The sequence below is a fragment of the Ciona robusta genome, chromosome 4 (genome assembly GCF_009617815.1).
Source record: "Ciona robusta chromosome 4, ASM961781v2".
Taxonomy (NCBI): domain Eukaryota; kingdom Metazoa; phylum Chordata; class Ascidiacea; order Phlebobranchia; family Cionidae; genus Ciona; species Ciona robusta.
This window is the reverse complement of record NC_143238.1, coordinates 3,532,721-3,559,799: the sequence shown is the minus strand read 5'-3', so window position 1 is coordinate 3,559,799 and position 27,079 is coordinate 3,532,721. Positions and strand designations below refer to the sequence as shown.

Here is a 27,079-nt window from a genome sequence, read left to right as displayed (position 1 = left end):
GAAAAGCATTTGTTTAGTTGCAAGCAGAGTCCGTATATAAACACTCTGGTTGCAAGATAAATTTACACATCAATGGGAAAATTATGTTAACATATTAATTCTGTGTGGTCATGAACATGATACAGCTGAATTTATGTTTGTTTTGTTAAAAGTGCAGAAATATCGGCTCTAAATATGTTAATTAAAAAAAACGTCTGAAACTATGATGCATTGGACGTCGCTATAGATATCTTGTACCCAAAAGTCACGTGACTGTAGGTGTGGAGCTGATTGGTTAATCACGCGACTAGACTTACAACTGCAACTGTACAGTAAATACAGGGAATAGTTTTTGGACCGACTAGATTTCAGAAGAAAAAATTCCCGAAATACTGGAAAATAGAACCTGGTGAAAAACAAGCAGTTATAGTAAGTGTTCAGGTTGGACCTGAAAAGTCTTGACTAGCCCCAGGCGGTTTTTATATGTTTGTTTGCCCGTTTGAATGTGGACTAACCCAATCGGCCGTATTTCGTGTTCCCCTGGAATCTGAACCTTCCAGTTTGTGTATTGGTTTGTAAAATACCAAAGAAGTTGGTCTTCCATACAACAATCATGTCGAATCCGCGAAAATTTTCGGAGAAAATAGCGCTGCACAATCAAAAGCAGGCTGAAGAAACAGCAGCTTTTGAGAGGATTATGCAAGAAGTGTCAGTGACCAGAGTCATAGTAAGTATTTTGAACATGTTATATTCAAAGTAGTTCTGCTTTAGATAAGTCAATTTAGTTATACATGTGGTAATACACTGATTTCTTTGTGCCAAACATCTGTTCTGAATCATTTTCAACTTTATTTTTAATTTCATGTATAAAAAATTTGTTCATTTTTGTTTTGGTAATAATTTTGAATTTTAGCTTATTACTTTGCACTCTTGGTGTGTGTTATGAGTCTAGTCTGTATCTCGTTTTGTTAAAATGTCCAAACATTTTTTTTCAAATCTCTCTATTTCATGTTACATTTACTACTTCCTTTACTAAACAGAGACTCTATAGATATAACCATTTATCAAAATATTTATGTTATACGAGTAACTGAATATTAAAATGCCACTATGTCAATGAATTGTAAATTAATGATCATTCCTATCCTACATTTTCTATGTAAACTTTCTGTTTACCTTTTTGCTATTGTAGGGAATGCAGCCACCACGAATGACATCTGCTCATCTCAGTCCCCACCCTCAAGCATACCTGCGCTCATATTTAGGTGGATCTTTACCCAATGTAAATCAAATTGCTGCCAATCCCCAAATTGAGCTCCATGTAAGTGTGTATACATATTAATATACAACTTTACTGATGGTAATATCAGATAAACACGATAATGGGCATAGGCTAGACATTTTATTATTATGTATTTCTCTTTATTTCTGATTGTTGCATTGTTATTAATATGTTTTTTTTTTGCGATTGTGATTAATTTCTTATAAATTGGGAAATGTTGCAGTACAAATATATATAAATTCGCAGTTCTACAAGTAATCCATTGTGGAATAATTTATAGTTACAGATAGGACATTAGATTTTGATTTTTTTAGTAAACAAAACTGTGGGGTAAAAGTAGTCTTTATTTACAGACAAGTTTGTATAAAGATTAAATCTCTAATAAATTCACATTGATAACATATTTACTACATCTCCAATTTGATTTGTTTTGTTTTTACTTATAGATATTATTCTGACTAAGTGTTTAATTACTGGTTGAGCTTTTAAATAGCAGGTGTATTATAAGCTTATATTAGTGGTATATATGCTTTTCAGTGTCCATATTCTCCACATTTTTTTATTTATGTGAAGCTCTTGTGGAGTTTGCTACGGAGAAAGGCACCGTAGTTTGTTTTCGAGTTTCCCTCAATACAGGATGTTTCTATACATCACTAACTACAAAGCATTCTCATTCTCTCCTTGACTTTCATTTCTATTGTGGTGAATAATTTATAATGCGAAGACTTTAATACTTCATATGAAATATAATGTTGTGTTTATATTACCAACCAAGTTGTATGTTTGTCTTTCTGAATCGATGAATATTTATATTTACAACTTTTCTACAGCACCAGGGTGGTTTTGATGATGGTAAACATGCAATGAGACATCCAGGTCGATTTGATTCTCGTATGCGCCCCTACACTCACAGACGGAATGTAATGCCATTTGAAATGAACAACAGGCACAGAATATCTCATTTTGAAGGAAACCCAGCTCAATATGCTGGTCCTTTCCTATCCCCACCACCCGAATCCAGTTGGAGAAGGTAAGAAAATGAACCTTTTTTTCAGCCAATTTCTTTTGGTTTTGGTTCTGTTAATTTTATGTTTTAGAAAACTTTGTTATTGTTGTTTGGCAGAGAAAATTGTGATAAAGGTGTTATGTTAATATTCCTAATGTTTCCTGTGTTTATTTTCTGAATCAAACTAATGTTATTTTGTATGAAAATAATTGATATATTATTGTGTTGTCGTGCGTATTGTTTGGAGAAATAGTTCGTGAAACTTGCGACTAAAGATCTTGTTCTTGATAAATCGAAATCAAGCTGGAAAGCAGCCATTATCCGCTTTCAAGCTATTACTCACTTGCTCACTTGTCACTTTTGATAGTTGCTATTTCCTATCATGAACACTATAGATCGCAATTGAAATCAATGACCAGCCTGAAAGTAGTTTTTTTCGAAATTTTCTGCTTTGAATTATTCATTATGTTTTTTTCCTACAATACTGTAGCCTAGAGATGCTTATTTTGTATAACAAGTAGCTGTATTACATGTTTGGCAGTTTGACATAGAAAGTAGTTTATTGTGCAGTTGTATGCATGTGCAGTATTTTAATGACATCTATTTGTCAATGTGTTCATTGGCATCTGGAAATGAGCTTTAATTCATATATGTTTGTTGGTGCTGGTATTAAACCGCATGTATGTTATTGGTTCTACATGGTGTCAAAATTAGACTAATGTGAACATTGTAACTACCCATCCATAATATAAAGATTCCTTCAATTATTTAAACATAAACTGATATCCATTGAAAGCCTAGTATTTTTTACATTGCTAGATACAGCTATACAAAATGTAAGTTTGCTAGCCAGTATCCATCATAATTTAACAATAAAAACTAATTGTGTTATGAACATACAACGCTCTCACAAGACAGCGTATGGCTTCACTTCATAGTAACACATAGGCTGAAATATACCCAGAAATTTGGAGTCATCGCAGTGTGATCATGGTATATTAAGGATTGTGTGATTTGTGTGTAATCACAACTGGCTACTCACATCTGCACAGCTTAATTGCTCATTGCCTGTGCAGTAACTACAACCACCTGCAAATTTTTCACGCATTGGTTCTAAAACAAATAGTTCCACTACTTCCACTCATTATACTAACCAATATATATACATCTCCAATTTAAATTTAGTTAGAAAACCATATTTAAAATAGTATTCTTGATGCGTATAAATTTATAGAGTAGTATATGTCCTGTAGCGACATAAAACATTTTATTGGCATAATTGTGGATAATTGGCATGGTCAGTAGTTTGGTATAACATTGTATAACCTTCCCCCAGGTCACAGCTTATTTTCGTGAGTGTATTACTGAGAAAAATGTGACACTTACATTACAAAACCAAAACAGATAGAATTTTGAACTAATAACTTTAGTTTTGTAAACTTTTGACCAGTTGAAAGTTGTGTGTGTTTTATCTGTGTTGCGAGTTCTAGAATGTTTTATCTTTTTATAACATTTAATAAAATTATTTTTTTTAAAACTTAAAAAAGCGGATGGTTAAATACTAACATACCACTTGTAAGGATAATGAAGGCTTTTTAACATTTAATTTACTATCACTCCCATATTATCAATAACTCAATTACATCATGCGTCAATGTGCTGCAGTAAATAATTAACTTGTTCATGATATCTAGTTTTATTTTGCATGAAAATTGGTGGTGATTACTTTTAGATGATGCTAATGTATTTGATGTTGTGTTGTCATTAATACTTAGTTAGAATCTAGATAACTAGTAGTTGGTAACCCTATGTTTTATTTATATTTGGTCTGACACTTGTAGAATTGTAATACAAATTTTATAAAAGAGTTAACTATTTTCAATAATACACTTTACATTTAACAAGTATCGGATCAGGTTTTACTAATTTTCGTTAGAAATTAGAGGATTTTATAGTTTGATTCAAATCACTTTCATTTTGCTTGTTGTATGTGCTTGCTGCATTTCTTTCATTTGTGGTGATTGCCTTGCTGCCTGCTACTGACATTCCACGATGCCCACAAAACATGAATCGGCAGTTTTGCTCTGTCCAGAACGAACTCTGACTCAGCGCTGCATCAAAGTGTGATGAACCCAAACCAGCAGGATCCATTCAACTCGGCAAACAACCAAATGAACCACCAACCTCATCGTGGTGAGTGGTTTTGCTAACATATCGAAACCATTTGCTCTTACATTACAACTTTGGGACATTTATTTTCAACCTAATAGTAATGTGCATAGACATACAGATGGGATACAGTGTACACCATTACCTAAAGCCCCTCTGTCACTTTAGATTTACAAAGCAATTTATGTCACAACAATGACATAGAAACACTTTAGTATGGAAACTATTAATTCCTGATTGCAAGATATTAAACATGACATACCATTAACCAATGCAACATTTACCAAACCTATACCATGTCTTATCAAGGCCCGAAACTTTGGCACTTATGTGTTACTTAATTTAGCCCACCTCCCCTGCCAAATTAATAGCTCTGTTATATTAGCACTTTTTATTTTCATTCACAAAACATTCATAATGACATTTGCTTTTATAGAATTCAATGAGAACAGCTTTTACAATCTGCCTCCTTCCTATAAAACGATGCTTGAAAATAAGAAGTTGGAGCAGCAGTTACATTCAGCTAACAGACCTAAGTCATGTGAGGCACCCACAATGAAGTAAGCTTATTCTCATTCTTTCATTGTTTTAAATATTTCTCAGTTTGGCAAAGGAGACAGTTTTAATATACGCTTTAACAGCATCGCAAAAAAAAACAAAAATTGCATTGTAAAAATTTTTCTGGTCCTGTTATACACCTTTGTCTATCAATCTATTTGTAGATTAAAGGAATTTACAAATGGTATAAAAAAAACATAGGATTTTTACTGCTACATGTGATTGCTCCTACCATTTTAATGGTTTATGACTTTATGTTCGAATAAACTGTAAATGCTAAACACATGTTGACACACTGTAAAAACATATTAGCTTATCCCAGGCAAGTCAAATTTTTTATTGAGCATCATATACCCAATATTACCAACACAAACGCAGTGATAGTTAGACACAATCCTATGAAACAAGTTTCACCTTATTAGACTAACAATTACTGATTAATGCTGTTCAGAAAATTGGCAGGCCTACTGACCCTGCCACCCTAGGACTATGATCTAAATTATCATCTCAACTCTACCAATCTTTTATTTTATTTAATAATATAATGATACCACATAGCATGCTGTCAAGTGGTGAGCCATCCATTCATGGACCACCTGATGGACACGGCAATCAGATCCCCATTATACCAGTCTCTGTATCTCCTTCTCTCTCTCATGTTACTCAGATAGGAAACAACACTGGTTCGCTTCCAGGTAATTTTCAGACAAAATCATTTTGCGGTAATATTCTACTATCGTGGCAGATTCACAGTAAACATCTTTGCATGGTTTAGTAATAATGTAAATAAAAAGCCATTGCTTTCTTAGTTATCATATATTTAGCGTCCTGATGCTCATAACCTTAATATGGGTAAATGCATGTTTAAACAGTCTGTTCAGTTCAATTAGGTTTACTTAATTTTCATTTCTGTTTATTCAAAATATATTTCGATAAAATTGTTTCCAAAGTGAATATTTCTGTTTTCATTTTTAAATATACAATTTATATTAATTGCAATTTGGTTTTGGTATTTTTGTTAACTATTGTTAATATTTAAAAGTTTCACAATGTATTCATATGTGTGATGTGTCTAGATTTGACGAACCTACACATCCCATCACCGCTGTCTAACCCCATAGACTATGATGAAGCTCATCAGCATCAAACGAGTCAGAACAACGTTCATCCTCCTGTATATAACCAAGCTAGAAGCACTGGGAACCTGCCAGCTGCCTCAGCCATCTCGCCCCACTTAGGAGGTAATGTCAATACACCGGCATAGGGGCAGTTTGATTTGGCCAAGATAAGCCAATTTCTGTCCTAGCTCATCACTCCCAGTCATCTAAAGTAAATTCATACATGCTGAGTGCTGTATTGATTTTTACTCAACAAGTCTCCTTTTCTCTCAGAGTCTACTCAGTGCAGAGTAAAACTACATGAGCTCTTGAGGGAACTGCTAGAAATTATGAGGTATATCAGTAAACAAGCAGTGAGCCGTGAGGAAAGCATTGATTGTGATGAATTTTTGATGACGCCGCACGCCGGTAACCCCCGCCATACATTAACCAATTCTACCGGAATACACAGCACACGATTGGCTACGATAGCTGAGGCAGACGAGACAGGCAGTGTTCATTTACAAACGCAGAGAAAGAGAGATGAAGTGTCAGATTGCAGTGTGCTAAGTCTTATCAAAAGTTTACAAAAATCACTTAAAATTAAGAAAGGTACAGAGAGAAATTATACTGCTGCCGAAATCACACATTTTCAAAATAACATATTTTTGACCAGGTATACCCCGTGGTCCTGCCAGCCCCAGTAGATCAAGGAGGCACACCCACAATGGCCCCAGCCCCCTTAGTCTTGGGTCTCCTGAACATGCAAGAAGGATCAAGTACCCCAAAGTATCCTCACCAAAAATGGGTACATCTGAGATAAAAAGCCCCCCGAGAGTGGGTAACTGCGCTTACCCCTACCCCACACCCCAAGGAACTCATCCAGGCCACCATAATCCTACTGATTCAAGGGTAAGTTTTTGATCCAATTATTTCAATATAATTTTAATATTCCAATATTATTGGCCTTCATATATTCAATACATTGTTACAGGGTTGGCCTTTACCTAGCCCTGATCATCCTGGCAGTCCATCCCATGTTCAATCAATGTCACCACGTGGTGTTGCCCTCAACCAACAGGTATGGACTTTTTTTATAATTGCTTATTTGTAAACTTTTTTAACAGAATTTAATAATGCACTGGTTCCATACATTTTCGTTGCCAGCATTTAGAAAGGTTGCTTCACTTTAGCTGTACCAGCGATATAGAAATTTATTTAATGACTTTTATTACCAATGTTGCGTTTAATGTAATTAATGTTATGTGATACGTAGGCCTGCTAGGTAGTGTCTTGCCACATAGTTTAAAAACACTGTAGTTTTATATTAACAACGGATGTTCCATGCAGGGCCAACAAGGGAACATTCACCAACGCCATCTCTCCCAACAACATGGAGGTATGTGTGTATTATCATGGCTCACTATCAGAAGCTGTGAAATATTAATATGAAAAAGTTTCTTAGAATGCAGTTTCCAAATATAGTATAAAGTATGCAGTGGAAGACATTGCGTTACTTTCCACATGACTTTTGCTTAGTTTAAGTCACACACACACGTATTGGCTAACAACGCTTGGTTTAGAGTATATGCAAATTTCATGCTTTGTTCAATATTGTGCAGACTGATATTCATGAGTTACAGATACCAATATTTATTTTTGGATTATAAAAAAATCTGACAGCTTTGGTCAATTAAATCAATAAGTAATCCCACATTTCTGCACAAGATTATGTTGTAGTACTAGAGCTATATGTAACTAACATGACTTAACACCACATACACACTAATAGGATCACAACAACTTCAAATAGATGTGAGTGCAGCATCCAAGGTGGGCCAACCACACCTCTCAAGGGTTGTACATGGCACCGCCATTACCAGTCCCCTTACTTCGCCCACTTCTCCAACCTCTCAATGCAGTCAAGCTAGTTTCTCACCTGTCACCTCTCCACGGGTAAGTTCGTTATCACTGTTTAATATTCTATTGTGTATGGGTTTGATCCTTGTTAAATATCAGTGTTTCAACATTATTTTCTGTATGGGTAAGGTCCTTGTTGAATGACAGTGTTTCAACATTATTTTCTGTATGAGTTTAGTCCTTGTTGATTATCAGTGTTCCAACATATTCTGTATGGGTTCTTGTTGACCAATGATTTAGGTCAGATTTGGCCCATTCCCCCCTGTGTATTACCATAAAACAATGGTAGTTTGAGAGTGTTTACAGCCAAAAACTGTGTCTGGTGTGTTGTTTAGTCTTACCCTGTAAAGTAATATTATGTACTGCTATAAAAAAAGAATGTTTCACAAACTCATATTCCTCAAATATTTCCTGAATTCTAACTCCTCAAATACCAGATCCCAATTCACCGCAAGTTTATTTATAATCTCCCATAAGTTTACCCACATCCATTGATCGTGTATGGCAATCCGTCTTCTAGTTTCCAGAAACCATTTCTCTTCAGTAACTTACACGAATCAGTGTATTGCTAAAGTTCACGCCTGGGTTTTGGACTTATGAACCATTATACTTAAACAATAACATCTATAAAATCCTAGCCTACTGTTGGGCAGCGAAAACGGTCCACTAACCGTTTAGCAGGTGCACACAAATAGATAATTGATAGCGCCACCTTAAACTAACAATTAACTCTTATTACGCAGCATGAGTTTACGACCGGCAGTAACCCCGCACTCTCTGAAGCTTACTACAGGAACGATATGACGATGCAGCCGCTTCAGCACCAGGTAGAAACTAAACCTTGCTGTCATTAATTTACTGAGTATTTAATACTTTAACACCGTAAAAGGACTGAGCAAGCTAAACATTCTTTGTAAACCTTTTTTTTTTCGAGCAAGCTACACTACATTAAATATTACTTTAATTTATTCACTACGCTACACTACAGTACAGGAAATATACCTTTATTTAATATGGCTTTAAAGTCGTGTAACGTAAAGCATACTGTTATATATATATATAATTATATAAATAAGCTTGATTACATCGCAGTTTGAACACTTCCACGTCGTTAACGACGCCGGTAACAACCCGCAACATCAAGGCATACCACCTCCAGGTTACAGTGGGTTAAGTGCACTCGTGGAAACTTCATCTGACGGAAGCTACGAGATTCCACACGGTAAGACTTATATCAAAGTTAATTATATTTTGACTTTAGTGCTGTAGTGTTTAAAGATGGCTTATTATTTTTCTATGCTGATAAGAAGTTTACGAGTGGGCTCTTGAACAAGATAGTTATCTGTCTTCACTCGTGTAATCGTTGTATGAAAGATCCTCTAGTTAAATGCTTATCGTTGCCCCGTTAGACAAAGATGAATAATCGTCAATTATTCTTTGCATGTATATATTAACCCCTATACCTATCCATTAAGACCTGCGAAATATTTTTTTCTACACTAATAACAAGCGCTTGCGATTCGCGCTGCCATCTTATAACACGGAGAATGCAGTAACAAACATGTTTCTTCTCAATGCAGGCAACAGTGGATCCGTTTCATCGCGGCATGGAAGCCAAAACAACGCCCCAGCAAAGCACCAACAACCAAACAACATCAACAGAATACCAGACATCGTATTTACTGGTAAATTATTTATTTCCACCCTTGAAGAATTGTTTTGTGATCTAAGTTTTATTACGACCAATACAAGAGTATAAGGATACCTGTATGTGAAACTATAATACTAAAAATATAGTTGCCCTATGTTTTGAACTTTTTATTCCCTTTTTTTCCTGAAAATATATTATAAAACAGAAGAGAGGTTTTATGCACTATACACAGTCTTCTGTTTGTCTATAAGTCTCTATATGCATGTTTGAAATTGTATTTATTCTTCAGGGGTAGATGAACACCAGTCAAAGATGGGGTTACTTTCGGGCAGTGATTACCCCATCACCCCCGGTATGTTCTCGCACGAGTTGGGTTCCGAGTATTTTCCCGGCGATGAACTCAAAGTCAATCTTGGTCTTGAGGAGCTGCAGATGTTGGAGGATTCCCACATCACTGATCCCGTGATGGAACAACTCGACAGTCTGTGACGTCACTATCCTCCTGGAGTCACGTGACTGCCGAATCTTTCGCGCGTCGTCCGCGACAAGACAACAGCAAGCTGTAGACCACGGTTCGCAACGTTCAACTAACCCTCGTTCGTGGCCTCGAACCGCCACCAAAACAGCTAACAGCATCTCCATCTTATAATACAGCTAACTAACTTCCGTCGTTGTGTTGTCTGTCCATATGTTCCATTACCGCTGCTCTGGCGACAAAAAGTCGTTTTAATTTTCTCACCAGTTGTCACGCACGTTACACCTCAATCGCAAATGAGGTATTTGGTCGTAGTAGAAGCGCCGTTGCTGCACATCGCTAACGATTTGTATCCGTATTGTAACCAAATCCATTAACTAGCACAAGCAGCACCGGAGTTTTTTACACAAAGTTGTTTCTCAACAGTTAGTCCTAAAAATGGCGGCGAACGTGTAAATATATTTTACAGAACAGCAGTTTCTTCTTATTTTCTTGCAAACCTAATTTGCAGTGACGATTTTAGCGGTGATTTTTATGCGGCTCCTTTTTAAGACGTTTTATTTATATACAGCGCTTTTATGACTCGAGGACTAATTCGTACGTGTATATTTTCTAATCGCAACATCTTTTTTAGTTTTCACGCGTTTCTTATTCAGTATGTTTTTCTAAACCATCGTCCGTGGTAATCCCGTGTTCAGTGCCATCTCCTACGAAGGTGTGTTCATCACTGCGTCTTTTTCGTTCCTCCTCACATGTTGCCTTTTACTGAGCGCCAGAAACGGATATTCAAAAGTTTGCTCCCGATCATTTTGCTTCGAATTTTAACTAAAATCTTCCGCGCTGTCGCTTTTAAAAGACTACTGACTTATGAAACGGGGTTAACTGCTTTCCACTGCCAAACGGACGCCACTGACCCGTTATAACCTCTGTACATAGTAACACTTCTTCGCTTCGTAGGTAGATCTCCCAAACCTTAATTGCTCACAGTCCTGGTCGGTCAATTTCCCATGCAATTTAAAACATACGCACACGGCTATCTAGAACGCCCGCGGACACTGATTCGTTAGGTTTTTGGCGCTCGTGCGCTTCAAAACATTGAGATTACGGCCGCGTGTTACATCAGTATTACTTTACTGTATGGCAATACCGACCGTGTTCACTGGAACCCTTCGTATTTTTTACACGAACACCCTATTCCAGACACTTGTGTGTATGTGTGTGTCATGTTTTTAGATCACTATATTTTTGCACCTGTTACAGTTTACTAAAATTCCTTCATTCTCTGGCCTTTTAATCAATGATGACATGTCACTAGTAAAAACTTGTGTTCCATGCCTCTTACGCATTAACGCTTTGCGTTTTCGCACACTGAACGACATTGTACATTCTTATACTTGCTTCTACCATCGTTTTTTTTCATTGCCACAATAAAAAAATACTGTGTAAACGCTTGCTGGTTTCTAAACAGCGTGTTTCGCAGTAACTGTATCTATCGAAGTTTATATATATATATGTAAAATTCATAATAGGAAGGTGTTTTCTGACAGAAAGGCTTGAAACCGGCAACATATGTCCCTAGCTAAGTTCATGCTAGAGTAAGAATGGTATCACAAAAGCAATACTCGTATAACGACTAGTTATATAGTAGGTTGGGTGGAGACGGTACACCTTTTAACTCTATTTTCTCGTCCCATTTAGTAGTAAACACAGATCAATTCAAGAATTATAAAACTATATCCTCACAACTCCTATACGCCGTTGTTAATTGTCTAAAACACGATCAGGACATTTGAAAAATATGTGCTAAAAGTGTCCCATCTCCCCCTACTATGTATACGTTGACAAAAGTGATTGTCCGTCAGGTGATGCTCGAGCGTTTTATTCATGGGTGTGTATGTTCGTATGTGTGTGTGTGTACGCGTGTGGGTGTGTACGTGTATGTGTGTGTTGTTATCTGTCGGGTGAATGAACGTAAGTTACGAGAAAGGCTATTAGGGTTTGTTTCAACGTAGCTACGAAAACTCCCCTCGATACGGGGTCACGTTGTCTAGTATGGTTTCGAGTACTTATACAGTCTAGCTACAGTTTAATATGAGCATATTGTTGAGCCCGGAAAAGTGTAAACCACTCGTAATTGTATTACACAACTTGAGACATGTTTACGTAGTTTAGTTAAGCTGTATATAAGCCACAACCCTACAGATTAGTTTAAACTAGCATCATATTTTTTAATCTGTTTCTATTTATAATAACATGGCTAGTTTGTTTAGTCCTCACTCGTGTCTAGTGTTGGAATAATGTGGAATTAGTTAACAAACTGCTGAAGCCAAATGGATAAGCTGCCATGGTTCAAAAAACGTGAAAAGGGTAGGTGTGGTAATTATAAAAGAATTCGTAATTCTCTAGTTAATATAAGGTGTTCAAACGCGCGTTTTGATAACGTAAACAGTGCCAGTGAAGAATCGACTCCCAACTTAATTTGCCAACCTCCAACCACCAACCCATATAACCACTAATTACTAACTAAACACTAACTACCAACTTCTAACGCTTCCTCCAGTCTAATCTGTAATGTACTGGAAGATTCTTCACTCAGATAAATGTAAACAATACAAATACTGTCATCAAAGTTAATAGATAGGCCTATTGTATAGGGCTATACACAAATAAGTGACCCTGTGTATATATAGTGGAGTGGTGGAAGATGAGACACCTTTTCATTCTATGTTCTTGTCCCATTTGGAAGTAAACAAAAAACATTCAATGAATTATAAAACCGTATCCTCATGACTCCCATAGATCGTTGCTAATAGTTTAAAACTCGATCAGAAAATTTGGGTAATATGGGTGTCCCATCTTCCCCTACCCTACTATACTGCTTTTGTTTTGGCTTAACAATGTGTTGTATTATACTGAAATAATCAGTAATACACTATTGAGCGCTTATTGAAACTTTTTAATGTGTGACTTCATTTGCAGAAGAGCAACGAGATATTAAAGCCAATGATGTTGAGTACAATGCAAATTTCCAATATGCTGTAAGTGTGCCCACTTCCTAACTAAAAATTAATGGTGTATTAATTCAGTGTGATAAGTCTGTATGTTATGTGTAATGGTCACACTTTTTAATCAATAAGTTTTGTAGACTCGTTTTACTACCAAATGTCATAACGACTGTCATTTTACTGTTACCTTTTGTTTTTTTTCCGTAAAACATTTTTGACTTTCGTTATTGTGAACCCATAGGTAAAATAAATTATATTTTTTTTAAAGTATTCTTCAGTCTTACAAATGTTTTCAATTTTTATATTTTTAGGTGAATAAAATTAAAACATCAAGATATACCTGGTACAACTTTATTCTCGTTAATCTATGGGAACAATTTCATCGAGTTGTCAACGTTTATTTTGTTTGTCTTCTTATTTTACAGGTACAACAATTTTTTTGGTAAAATTATACTTTTCCAACTACAATAATAATCTGTGGGTTGTACTACATTAAAATATCAGTCTACAAAATTCACTGCATTATCAAATAAAGCTATGGATTTACTATAGAAAAGTTAAAGCCTATGCTATTCCATTGCCATTGTGACAGCCAAATACTGTATGAAAACAGTTTTAAGTCAGTAAGCAATGTTTACCATTTAAAATACAACACTTTTAGGTCCCATAGCTAACACTTAAATACAACACTTATCAGAATTTCAGGAATTAAATGTTTTCTGTTTCAACAAAGTGAAAATGTCTTATTTCATTTTTTTCAGTTTATTCCCGAAATCTCTTCGCTCAATCCAACCACAACTTTGATTCCTATAATTACTGTGTTATTGATCACTGCCATTAAAGATGCTGTGGATGATATAGTAGGTTTTACTGGTTGCTTTAGATACACACAACCCCAGTAGGCCCAGTTAGATATATATACATAGTTAATTTTTTTTTTTTTCGTTTTTGTATAAAATTAAAATACATTATTTTTGTGGGCTTGTTTTACTTACCCTTTTACCCCAAATACATTTAATCTTTTAGTACTAATCTTGTACATATTTAAAGTAAATAATACATTTTTTTGTTTTTTTTATGACGATTAAAGGTATTATTAAATGTGTCTCTATGCATTTTTTTGTTCATTTTGTTTTAACCAACTTTTTTCTACAGAAACGACATCGAAGTGACGATTCAGTTAACAACAGAAAATCTAGTGTTGTAAAAGATAATGCGTAAGTCCAATACTAATTTTCCACCCTTGCTTAAATTAAGCCCCTTGTCTTCACGTCTTATATATATTTTTAATTATTTAACAGGCTGGTGCAGGAAAAATGGATGGATATTAAAGTTGGAGATGTAATTCAATTAAAAAACAACGACCACGTAACTGTACGTTACTTTCATGTGCTTATATGTAAATAGTTACACAAATTTAAATATGACCAACCTTTTAGGCAGATTTGTTGTTACTTTCAAGCAGTGAGGAGCACAATCTTGTCTACATTGAAACAGCTGAATTAGATGGGTATGTGTGAGCATGTGTTTCTTTGTTATGGTGTATATTGTATATGTTATTGTTGATTCTGTAGTATGTTTGACGTATCTGCTTCCTTCCCCTTTCATGCTAATGTTCAATGCTTTATCTCTCAGTAATTCAAAACTGCATTATTTCCAATTGCTAAAAAAATTACAATGTTAAATTGCATTTACGAAACATCAGTTCGATGCTTAGTGATCTTAGATTATATGCTTTTTATTATTACAGTGGTTCATTTGTTGTATTTTTCCAGAGAAACAAATCTTAAAGTACGCCAAGCTTTGAATGTAACTGGTGGAATGAATGAAGATCTAAAAGCCCTGCATAGTTTTGATGGTGGATCTTTTTTTAATTTTTATCCATTTTAGCTTATATATATCTTTTCACCAATCTTTTCATTTAAGTCGAAAGTTTAATCTGCATGACAATACATTGATCAGTTGGTAGGTCGCATTTTTTTTTTAATTTTTAGCATTTTTAGGTTATATATATATCTTTAGGCCAATGTTTTTATTTAAGTCCAAAGTGTAATCTTCATGATGGTACATTGATTTTTAAATTTATCAATTACTTTTGTTGCTGCCATCTGACATTCTAATTTTGTTATCTATATTCAATAAGACCAATAGTCACTCCAATACCCTCGGGCAGAATTGCAATCAAGCAGTTTATGGCATGACACATACATGCAGTTCTGTGTTAAATGAACAAAAGATTTCATCATGCCTTTAATCCATAACCGGATGATTGCATTTGTCCTTTGGGTATTACCTTTTATCAGTGGAATAAGAACCTCTTTTACAATTTTTGTTTAACTGAGTAATCGTTCAAAGTTTTTATTTATTTTTAACTAGTTTTACCAAAATAATCAGATTATGAAATTTCAAAATCACGAGAAACATTATTTATTTATGCGGGTCGTTCCGAGTGCATTTTACTATATCAATATCTGCCATACACACAGGGTGGATACTACTCTGCAGTGGTTTTAATTAAAAAAAATAAATTATTTTTGCACTATTTGTTTCGCTTTCTTTCATTTTCTGTTTAACTGTAACCTATGACTTATTAGTTTTTTTTATTATAAAATATAATATTTTATACGAATTTGTATACAAATATAATAATATTTTTTATAAAGTTTCATGTTAGTTTTTAACTTATTTTGTTTTATCTCAGTAAGCAGCTAGCTAGTACACAGTTTTCTTGTGTTATCAAACTTGTATCCTAACAGGTGTTATTAAATGTGAGGCACCAAATAACTACTTGCACAAGTTCACGGGCAATCTTTACTGGAACAATGAAACGCACTCGATAGACAACGAGAAGATTTTATTAAGAGGATGCACACTCAGAAACACAGAGTGGTGTTTTGGGCTTGTTATTTTTGCCGGGCCAGAGACAAAACTGATGCAAAACACAGGTAGTACATACACTTATGCTGATTTCAATTTTTATATCGACATATATTATTTTATTCCTACTTTGTAGTGGACTTGATTATTAAAGCATTAACTTAATACTGATGTTGTAATGCATAGGTAGTGTTTTTCACATTTAGTTTTTATTTTTCAACATATAATACTGCATTAGCTGTTTCATTTACTAAACTATTCTATTAAAAAATTATCTGTAATCTCGTCTTTCAATATTTACAGGAAAATCGGTTTTAAAACGAACAAGCATTGAAAGATTACTTAACAAACTTGTGTGGTTGGTAAGTTGATATAGTTTGATTACTATCTATTCTATACGGGCCAGGTCCTAAAATGTGGAATGCCATGGGCTATAAAAATATTAGAGTTTGCAAATTACCCCAACACCCGTGCTGCTACAACCCATTTGTGACCATCGAGTTAAAGGAATTTTAGTGTCTGAAGTCTGACCAAAGCATCGAACATGGTATTTTAAAGTTACTTTACTTTTATGTTTGTTTTAAAAAAATGTTGTTTTTTTATTTTTATGAGTGTTTTTAACAAAGGGCTACCTATTTTTTATAGATTTTTGCATTTCTCCTATTTCTTGCCACTGTCACGGCGATTGGAAACACAATCTGGGAACGCTTTGTTGGAGTGGTAATATATTCTAAAATATTTTATTTATGTGATTAGCAATTAATTGTTAAATATAGAAATATTGTTATGTTTAATCATGTTATTGGCTTTATAAAAACTGATTCTTGTTATTATGCTATTACTTATAGCTTGTTATACAATAATCTTTTTTTTAATCAAATGTGAATATATTAAATTCAATGTTGTTTCAATAGTCTCAGTTTGACAAAGGTCAAGAGTAATAAAACATTAAAATCAATTTTCTAGAAATCCACTGTCCAATATTAAATGTTGAATAAAATCGGTGTGTGACTTAAAATAGTATCAAGCCTGGTAACTACAAATCACAAATTTAAAATAAGTTTTATTCTGTCACGTTTTAAAATTACTGGCAATAGTGAGAGTAAATTTTGCTTGAGGGCTTGAAATATTGTATTTTGGTCAATTTTAATATACAAGTCATGAGACAAATTTAGTCATGAGGCAAAGTAACCAGAAGTCACTTGAGAGAAATACGGAGAAAATAAACATTCAATATTTGATCAGAGTGTATATTGACATATTATGCACATTACACATTGATGTGCTTTTCTCATCACATCCTGTGTAAATGTAATGAAATATCCATATAAATGTGAAGCTATCATTGTATTGGTAGACCACACCTGCTGTATAAAGTGTTTCTGTAAAAAGTTTGATGTTGAAATGTCACAATAATCCATATAAATATGAGGCTATCACTGTATCGATAGACCACACCTCATGTATAAAGTGTTTATGTAAAATTCCTAATGTTGAAATGTCACAGTAATCCGTATGCCAAACAAGTTTATAAGCTGATCATACAACTTATAAGTGAACAACACTCTCTATGTATCTACAGTACTTTCAAGCATACATGCCATGGGCAACCTTCTCCCCCAATGAGTATATGTCTGGATTCCTAATGTTCTGGTCATACATCATCATCCTTAATACAGTTGTGCCTATCTCTCTATTTGTAAGGTGGGGACTTTGATATATTACTTGTTTTGGTTCTAGTTGCTTTATTATACAGTTCATAAAATTCACCAACGCAATTGCCGAAAAACTCAATCTACCACAGCAATTTGCTACATGTTTGTTTTTTGTAAATACAGTATCAAAAAAGTATTAAAAATGCAAGTTTTAAATAAGTTGATTATGCATGGAGCAGTGAGTACCGCAATTTTTCTGTCATAGTAGGTTTTTTGCCATGGTAAATTTCATGGACTTACAAATGTGAATGTAACTTACTTTATCCTCACCTTGCGGGAAAACAACAGTCGTTATAACATGGGTGTTTATACACCTCGTGTCAGCTTACAAGTTATCAAGTATGTTACTTGGCGGGGAATTTTTTGGGGGGGACTTACATATACATGTATAAAGTTATAAACTATTTTTTTATTCTTAGTGTGGAGTTTATAAGGCTTGGCCAGAGTTGGTTTATAGATTGGGACAGACTGATGTATTATGAGAAGAAAGATTTACCTGCTGTTGCACGAACCACTACGTTAAACGAGGTACAACTTATAAAATCCCATATCGGCTCATATTTTAATGGTCGCTAACTAAAATTTAATGCCAAAATATTTTTTCCTACTTCATAAAAAAAATGTAGAAATTTTGTTTTTTATTGTGTTTTTTATGTGTTCCAATTAGTGTTTAAAGGTATTTATTTCCCAAAACATTTTGTTTTAGGTTTTTTAAGAAGTAGTTACCATTCATATGCTGTTTTTAAGATTCTCTCAAAGGTATTTAACATCTACCTATAATCTATATGCTATGAGGGTATTGTGGCATGCCAGGGCACCTGAGATGTAAGCCAGAGTTAATTAAGTAAACTGTTATTTAACAATACTCTGTATAATAAATTGTTTCCTTTTTTTCAGGAACTTGGTCAGATTGAATACATCTTTTCTGACAAGACAGGGACACTCACACAAAATATTATGGAGTTTAATAAATGTACGATTAATGGAATATGTTATGGAGATGTTTATAATGAAGATGGAATTGCTATCGTACCAGATGATGTATGTTGAATTTATTTAACAAAAATTATTTGTTTAAAGAGTTTTTGTTATGTTCTATGCAATTGTGTAATACAAACAAATAAAGTTTTTTTGGATGTTAAAAAATATTCTGTGAGTTTAACTTCTGTGTTCATAAGTTTAGTTTTTTAATTAGGTTTTCAATTAGCTACCAAATTACAGAACACACCAATTGCCGACTTCTCGTTCAACGCTGATGCAGAGAAAGACTTTCGATTTTTTGACCAGCGGCTAATAAACTGTATAACCTCCGGAGATGCAAAAAGCCATGATTTTTTCAGACTGCTTGCAATTTGCCATACAGTCATGCCAGATGTAACTCCAGAAGGTATATTTGAATGTATTTGTACTATTTTGTGAAAATTAAATAATAAACAAATATGAAATTACAAAAAGTGAAAAATTTTGTTGAAAAGTAAATTTTTACAATAAAATTTTGAAATTTACATTCTTGACACCTGCTCCCCTAAAACCCTCTTCAATCGAAACTAAACTAGTTTATACCTGATTTTTCTCGCAGGAAACCTGATTTATCAGGCTCAATCTCCTGATGAAGGTGCATTAGTTACAGCAGCTCGAAACTTTGGTTTTGTATTTCGTGAGCGAACTTTTGACACAGTAACAGTATCAGAACTCGGTAAGTTAAAGTAACCAAAATAAGACCCAACACTTAACATTAAATATTCATATACTGGCCGCTGCCCACCACAAAATTACCGCAGCTTTTTCAATAGGAATTATATTTGAAAAGGCCACTGAAATATTGGTACAATATGGGCATAAGGCCATTGTAAATATTTATTTCTGTCAACCAACTGAAATTGCATAAACACTATATTTAACCCATTTGACAAACCTGTTTTTATTTTGTTAAGCATCTATATTAAAATTGTATCTGTATAAAAAAATAACAATTTGAATATATCGCATTTCTGATCTAGTTTGCTATTCATTTGTTTGTATTTATTATTAATCGATATTTTTTAAAATATATTTTTCCAACTATTTCAGGCAAAGATGTAACCTATCAAGTTCTTGCTATTCTGGATTTTGATAACGTTCGTAAAAGAATGTCAGTCATTGTGAAAGATCCATCAGGTATATTGTTATTCATGCTATATTTCCATGTGTTTTTACTGCTTTTTAACTATTCTTTTTTAAACTATTTTTCCATTATGGGCAACTGCATAGAAGTTTTTAACTGATCCTGTTTACTACACTTTTTTCGTATTTTAACAGCTGTTGTTTTACTGTTGATTCCCTTGTATTCGTTTTTTAAATAACATGATCTTCGCTATCGTTTTCGAAGAGTAAAAAAACTCTGTTACAAACCACCCAATATTATAATATTAAATGGTAGACAAACCCCTATGGTTTATGTAATGCATTAGTTTTTACCCCAACTTTTCATTGGTGACTATTGGTAAATGTGTTTTTGTAACCACATGTTTTTGTTCTATTATTCATTAAACTTTCAGTGCATGTGGTGTAATGCCTTCATATGCATTACCAGTTCGACAGTGAGCATCAGGTGTAAATTTCTTTTTACAAGATAAGCATCACTACACAATAATTACAACCAAAATCACTTAATTGCGTGTTGCAACACATTGAGGTTGTAAATAATTTAAACTCCAATGTCGTACGCAGGAAACATCAGGTTGTACTGCAAAGGTGCTGACTCGGTGATTTATGAACGACTCGGGAATTCTCGCGAAGATGAAGATTTGAAAAACACAACTACTCAACATTTGGATGTAAATAGTTTATATATAAACTTTGGCAAAGCATATTGCACTGATTTGGCAAACTTGGTGTGTGAAAAAAAAAGTGAAATGCTTATATTTAAAAAAACAAGTTTAAATTGTTTATTTTTAGAAAAAAAAGGTAAATAGTTTTTTTAGGTTTTTTTGCCAATATAACATTAGAAAAATCGCTATATTTACATCAAATATAAGATTTTATTACGTGATATATTTTTTTCACCAGGAATTTGCTGGTCACGGACTTCGAACTCTGTGTCTTGCAGTCAAGAATTTGGATGAACATGCTTATAATGGTAAATATTATATATAATACACCGAACTAAACTAATGCCCTGTCAGTCTTTCTATATATACAGTGCACGCCACAAATAGGATATATTGAAATACTTCTATTTTTGATGTAGTTTTCCTACTTCGAAATAGATATAAAAAGTCTTTTTTCTAGTGATTTAAAAATTATTTTAAAATTTTTTTGCAAAGCTTCTAGTAAAAAGATTTTAACCAATGTTTTTTTTTTCTGGTCGATTCAAAAAACTAATTTCACATTTCTTTGCATTACTTTCAGGATAGAAGAAAGCTCACTTTATTACTGCATAATAGATGCAAAAGTTTCAAAAAATAGATACATACATTAAGAATTATACCACATTTAGAATGTATACGAATGTATATTAGCATTTTTTACAATTATTTCCTATATGCATTACCTTCAGTATGGAAGGACGCTCACTTTAAAGCAAGCACAGCATTGGAAGACAGAGAAGATAAACTTTCTGCTGTATATGAGGAGATAGAAAGAGACTTGGATTTGATTGGTGCGACTGCTATTGAAGACAAGTTACAGGTATATATATGTTTGTTTATGGAATATTAAATACAGTTATACTAAGAGACTATTAGGTAATAAATACATTGTTCCCTGAAATAAAGAAGCATCTTTTAATATCTATAAGAATTGTATAATGTTTGCATTTTTTAGCATTTTTGATTCTAGTCAGTAAAAAAAAAATTAAAGTAAAATAAATGGTATTCACTATTCTTTATTTTCCCTTTTTTTATGAATAAAAATAATAAATTATTGTGTTCTTGTAGGATGGTGTACCAGAGACGATAGCAAACTTGTCCAATGCCAACATTAAGATTTGGGTTCTGACTGGTGATAAGCAGGAAACTGCTGTTAACATTGGGTACTCATGCAACATGCTTACTGAGGAGATGAAAAATGTATTTGTAATATCTGGTTACACATTTGATGAGGTGCGTTTATTGTTTATAGTTTTAGATTACATCTCATATCTATTTTTTTAGAAATCTGAATTAATAATGCTAAAAATGTGTTCATTTTGAAAAAATTATTTACATATTTAGTTTTAAATGAATGAAGTATATTAAAACTATACATTGTTTAGCAAAAAGTGAAATGTTTGTCTAAATTTAGTTGATAAGCAAAACTTATTTTTCTTCAATTTTCCATCATATAGTAAGAAGTCATATGTGGTGATTTAAAAAGAATTTTATATTGAAATCAATTTTTATTATATTTTCTTGGATTTAAATTTAATACGATAGATTTATAATATATATATATAAATAACGTACAATCGAACATATATATTTTTAATTTAGATACATTTAATAAAACAAACATATTTTCCTAGATTTATTATATATATATATAAACAAAAACATACCTATATGTTTTTATGTTTTTAATTTAATGTACATTAATAAAATAAACCATATTGAAATCCCAGGTTGCTGCTGAAATCAAACAAGCGTATGATGACATTGAGAATGAAAGATCTCACGCATCACCAATGTCATCACGGGATGATGCCACTTTCCCGGTAAAATCATATGAATTGTGGTTCATATATTATATGATAATTTTAGCATTTAAATAAAGTCGTTAAACCAACTCGGCCACTAATGGATTTATTGGTTACCTTATAAATAATTGAACTTTTTTCGAACTGTAATAGGCCTATTGAATTATCCAACAAAAAAAAATTAGAGTTTAAATGGACAAATTTGACTGTATCACATTTTATCACTTAGTAAAATAAAATGCCCATTTTGAGATTCAATAATGTTTTGCATTTGTTTTTGTAACGTATTTATTTAGTCAAATTATTTTTGAATCGATTTTTTTGATATTTCCATTTAAGAATTTGTTTTGCTTTTATTAACTTAACTTATATATTAAATAATATTTTTCTCACTAGAATGTAGTTGTCCATACAAGTAAAGTAGCGAATGGAAGAGCCGTTGTGTTTCAATCTGATCAAGACAATAAATTTGGTCTGGTTATCAATGGGCATAGTCTGGTAAGTCATTCCGATTTTCAGAGAAAAAAATAAGAATTGGGTTTTATTTTGAGTGCAACAGCCACGCTTTTTAACTGATACCCTTTTCCACACTTTTTGTCCATGGCGTATTTTAACAACTGTTTTGCTATTGGTTTTCTTGTCTTTGTTCTTTGAATAACATGATCTTCGCTATCTTTTTCGAAGAGATAAATAAAATAAATAAAAAAAATGTTATGATATTAACCTAGTTGTTTGCTGCCAAATAAACATTTTAAGCGTATGATGGTATGTGTCAAGTGATGTAAAAATTATTTAGGCCCTATAGGTTTAAATCCAAATAAAAATTTTCCTATGTAATTATTCAATTCATATACCTTTACCCCCCCCGGCCCCCACCCAAAAAAAATATAAATTATTTTTACTTTTTTTGAACTTTTTAACACTGTCAAACGTTTTTTCTTAGCACATTTTTTCAATATTCATATTTTAAATTGAAAACCATTTTTCTAACAGGTTCACGCATTAAATGAAGAACTCGAGTTGAAATTCCTTGACCTGGCTTCTCTATGCACTTCCGTGATCTGCTGTAGAGTTACTCCGTTACAAAAAGCTAAGGTGGTGGAACTGGTCAAGAAAAACAAGAAAGCGGTGACACTAGCTATCGGAGATGGTGCAAATGATGTTAGTATGATTAAAGGTGAGAAGTTTAACTCTAAGAAACTTAAGTTATGTTGATATCTGCAGCCACATTATGGTGTTTACCTAAAACAACTATCATCTTTACACACACTCATGATATATTGATATCTTAAAAGTGGGGATATAATGTAGCTTGGATAACTTACGCTATTTGTATAGTTTATGAATTGAATAAAAAATAATACTTATTTGGTTAAAATCAAAGGATTAAACTACATAAAAGTGTTGATATTTAAAAAAAGTAAAATTTTGTAAAAAGTTTTTGTTATGCATTCTTTTGTGTTTTGTTTTAAGGCATATTTGTGTGAATATGTTAGAATTTACATTTTGTTTAGGGAATTTACGAAACATGTTATTATAATCTTGTATTTATGTTGTACATAATATTTACAAAGTCGTCATGTAAGCCTAATGTATGAAAGTTATCAGAACATATGTCTAACTTTCAATACATTATATTAGCAAATATAACTGGGTTAGTTTAACAAGTATCTACATCACAGCTGCTCACATTGGTGTTGGTATAAGCGGTGAAGAAGGCACACAAGCTGTCTTGTCTGCTGACTTTGCGTTTGGCCAATTCAGGTATCAATTTAATTGATTAAAAAAAACTATTTCATATTTTTATAATTACAAACAAATTATTAATATTTTTTCTTAGATTTTAATAAACTTTTTTATTATTTTTTTTTTAATGTTTTTTTTAGGCAAAGCTTTTTTTATTAATAAAAAATTTATGTATTAACAATTTTCCGCACATGACTTAGGTACCTCGAGAGGTTACTTCTTGTGCATGGTCGCTGGTCTTACATGAGAATGTGCAAATTTTTCGGTTATTTTTTCTACAAAAACTTTGCCTTCACCCTTGTACACTTTTGGTTTGGTTTCTTTAACGGTCTAACTGCTCAGGTGAGATTACATACCCAACAATTTATATTTAAAGTTAAAATTTGCAGAAAATCCCACAAATGTGAAATTTTTAGGCATTATATTTCAGAAATAATGTTTTTTTAACAAAATTAGCAAAAAATGGCATTTTTTTATAAAATTGCTATACAGTGCTTTTAGATTTAATGTTGCTTTGCAACATTAAAAAATCTATATAAAAGACACATCGTAATCTATTGACAATAACCAACCAACAGACAATATACGACAGCCAATTCGTAGGCTTGTACAATGTAGCATATACCTCACTACCAGTGATGTGCATAGCAGTCTTCTATCAGGTATCAGCACAAAACTCACCCAAGCTACACATCATGCTGTAGTACCTCATATAGCACTTCATGTTTGTCTCACAAAATCTGTCTTTTTTCATACAAAATGTCATTTGTACAGCCAAAGTCTATTGACCATCATGTTAGTACAATGACTTTGGATATATGTTGTGTGTTTTGGCAAGTGCTTTTCAACCTTTTTGCAACACGACCCAAATATTATATATAATGTATTGGCAAAAACTTGGCTAACCAATTTTCGAGGCTAAAATGTGAAACTTTTGTAAACATAGACAAAAAGTGATTTAAATATCAGAGTAACAGTTAGACACTGTATTAACTCATATTCACTAATTTAGTGACCCCCCTAAAAAATTATTCCAATTTTGGGTTGTTACCAAAAATTGAGAAGCACAGATTTGTTTCCTAGTTCAATCATTTAGAAATCTCATTTGCTTGTATAACTGTTATAACTGGTAGCATTTCAAACCAACTTATCCTTACATTGTGACAGTCAGCATATGATGATTTGTTTGTGACACTCTACAACATCGTCTACACATCTATGCCAATATTTATGCTTGCCATTTTTGACCAGGTACGGTAGCAACAAAATTTTTTTTGAAGTAAATGTAATTTTTTTTCTATTTTAATTTTTAAATGAAAAAAAAAAATTTTTTAATTAAATGTAACATTTTTTTAAATTAAATGTGAAATAATTGTGTTTTTTTTAATAAATTAATATTTAAAAAAAATAATTTTGCCTAAGTATAAAAACACTTAAAATAAAAAAAAATGATTTACTATCAAGTTTCCATATAAAATCCACATACATACTTAACATTGAATAAATTTAAGTGCATGAATTCAACTCATTAATTAAATGTCTGTCCAATGTTGTGATACCTTTCATAAAAATCATTCCTATCCTGTTCACATAAGTCCAACAACTATTTAGAAAATTTTATATAAATACAATTTGTGCTCAACATTTTTGGACCCAGCTCTGATTTTTGTCTTTAAACTTCTAAGCCCCAAGGACAAACAACCTTTCAGAATCACTATATAGCCTTTATGTAAGCCTTTATGCAAGTGTTTACCTTGCTTAGTTTTTTTCATGTATTATTATTGAAAAAGATATTTTCACACCCAATTTTTTTACAACCGTTTTTTCAAAAAAAGTTTATATTTAAAAAAAAATTTTATCAAACTTGAAGGATTTGAACGACAAATACTGCATCAAGTTTCCAAAACTCTATTTACCCGGGCAGAAAAATGAACTTTTTAATGTCAAGATTTTCTTCAAAAGGTAAAAAGATTTCAATGTTGCCTTTTGGTCTATAATTTAAAAATTGTTTTTAAAAATATAGCAAAGTAACTAAAACATTTCAGAGGTAAGGTACAGTTTGTTACCTTAAATTTTTTACAGTATAATACGCGGCATTCTGACAAGTCTTGTTCTTTTCTTTGTTCCCTACGGAGCATTTGCAGAAGGCATGTCTCCCAGTGGTGCCGATATGACAAATTTACAAACTGTCTCTACTGTCATATCAACATGCTTAATAATAGTGGTAACACTGCAGGTGAGTTTTGTGAAAGTTCTCACAGTTTTCTGCAATAAATTGGTTTGAAAACTGTTAGTATGACTCTTTGTTTTCTTGTCATAAAATAACTACTTTAAAAAAAATGTGCAACTTAAAAAAAAATGTGCAATTTTTTTTTTTGACAAACAGCATTTTTATTCTAGTTGCAGGGGTAATTAGATTGCAACAAGTGTAAATGTTTGCGAATAAGCTGTAAGGGCAATTTTTTCAGTGGCATTTATTCAGGGCCTTTGATCTACCCAATAAAATAAAAAATATTAGGGCCAGAGTAGGTTAAAAATTGGTCCTCCCCCCATACTTTTGGATATGTTTGTTCATTACAAATTACTAAAAATATATCTTCAAATTAAATTAAGATTTCTATTTTCAGTTCAATCTTTTTCACCACAGGTTGCCTTAGACACTTCATATTGGACACCTGTCAATCATTTCTTTACATGGGGAAGCATATTTATCTACTTCCTCCTTACATTTGCAATGTACAGTGACGGACTATTCCAACTTTCAACAACATTTCAGTTTATTGGTAAGTTACAATCAATTGAATCTTCACAAAAAAACATTTTTTTAAAGGATGAATTTTGAAAGTCATATTTTTCCGTATTTTTACAAAGCAATTTAAGAATATATATATATTACTGTAGGTGGATACCATTGTGTTTTTAACAACCAACAGCGCTCGTTTGAA

The 27,079-nt window shown here is 32.8% G+C and overlaps 2 protein-coding genes across 4 annotated transcripts in view; both read left to right on the top strand.

Annotated features, from left to right (window-relative positions):
- The first annotated feature begins 266 nt into the window (after window positions 1-266).
- LOC149736720 (CREB-regulated transcription coactivator 1-like) lies at window positions 267-11,625 on the top strand. Of its 2 annotated transcripts, none has more exons than XM_089876368.1 (15): window positions 267-706; window positions 1,172-1,300; window positions 2,092-2,291; window positions 4,345-4,460; window positions 4,873-4,996; window positions 5,553-5,689; window positions 6,071-6,235; window positions 6,768-7,003; window positions 7,086-7,172; window positions 7,442-7,490; window positions 7,884-8,047; window positions 8,755-8,838; window positions 9,104-9,233; window positions 9,592-9,696; window positions 9,952-11,625. In XM_089876368.1, exons 1-15 carry the CDS (start codon window positions 593-595, stop codon window positions 10,149-10,151), a joined length of 2,040 nt encoding a protein of 679 aa, XP_089732494.1. In that variant the 5' UTR covers window positions 267-592; the 3' UTR covers window positions 10,152-11,625. The 2 variants fall into 2 exon arrangements, with proteins under 2 accessions (XP_089732494.1, XP_089732495.1); XM_089876369.1 differs by having other exon boundaries at window positions 268-706; window positions 4,360-4,460.
- A 723-nt stretch (window positions 11,626-12,348) lies between these two features.
- Window positions 12,349-27,079, top strand: part of LOC149736719 (phospholipid-transporting ATPase ID-like) — a 16,777-nt gene continuing 2,046 nt past the window's right edge. Inside the window, exons 1-30 of one of the 2 annotated variants that reach the window (XM_089876343.1) lie at window positions 12,349-12,504; window positions 13,117-13,175; window positions 13,454-13,567; window positions 13,904-14,002; window positions 14,298-14,359; window positions 14,444-14,516; window positions 14,582-14,652; window positions 14,918-15,000; window positions 15,899-16,087; window positions 16,323-16,381; window positions 16,665-16,739; window positions 17,602-17,723; window positions 18,154-18,262; window positions 18,632-18,775; window positions 18,956-19,121; window positions 19,314-19,430; window positions 19,805-19,891; window positions 20,444-20,550; window positions 20,783-20,852; window positions 21,273-21,403; window positions 21,652-21,816; window positions 22,314-22,406; window positions 22,785-22,886; window positions 23,382-23,565; window positions 24,071-24,152; window positions 24,335-24,476; window positions 25,302-25,385; window positions 26,005-26,096; window positions 26,217-26,370; window positions 26,782-26,917. In XM_089876343.1, the coding sequence (XP_089732469.1) occupies window positions 12,468-12,504; window positions 13,117-13,175; window positions 13,454-13,567; window positions 13,904-14,002; window positions 14,298-14,359; window positions 14,444-14,516; window positions 14,582-14,652; window positions 14,918-15,000; window positions 15,899-16,087; window positions 16,323-16,381; window positions 16,665-16,739; window positions 17,602-17,723; window positions 18,154-18,262; window positions 18,632-18,775; window positions 18,956-19,121; window positions 19,314-19,430; window positions 19,805-19,891; window positions 20,444-20,550; window positions 20,783-20,852; window positions 21,273-21,403; window positions 21,652-21,816; window positions 22,314-22,406; window positions 22,785-22,886; window positions 23,382-23,565; window positions 24,071-24,152; window positions 24,335-24,476; window positions 25,302-25,385; window positions 26,005-26,096; window positions 26,217-26,370; window positions 26,782-26,917 (3,208 nt within the window). In that variant the 5' untranslated portion in view covers window positions 12,349-12,467. Of the gene's footprint in view, window positions 12,505-13,116; window positions 13,176-13,453; window positions 13,568-13,903; window positions 14,003-14,297; window positions 14,360-14,443; window positions 14,517-14,581; window positions 14,653-14,917; window positions 15,001-15,898; window positions 16,088-16,322; window positions 16,382-16,664; window positions 16,740-17,601; window positions 17,724-18,153; window positions 18,263-18,631; window positions 18,776-18,955; window positions 19,122-19,313; window positions 19,431-19,804; window positions 19,892-20,443; window positions 20,551-20,782; window positions 20,853-21,272; window positions 21,404-21,651; window positions 21,817-22,313; window positions 22,407-22,784; window positions 22,887-23,381; window positions 23,566-24,070; window positions 24,153-24,334; window positions 24,477-24,712; window positions 24,797-25,301; window positions 25,386-26,004; window positions 26,097-26,216; window positions 26,371-26,781; window positions 26,918-27,079 lie in introns of both variants that reach the window. The other variant, XM_089876344.1, reaches the window with a different exon arrangement.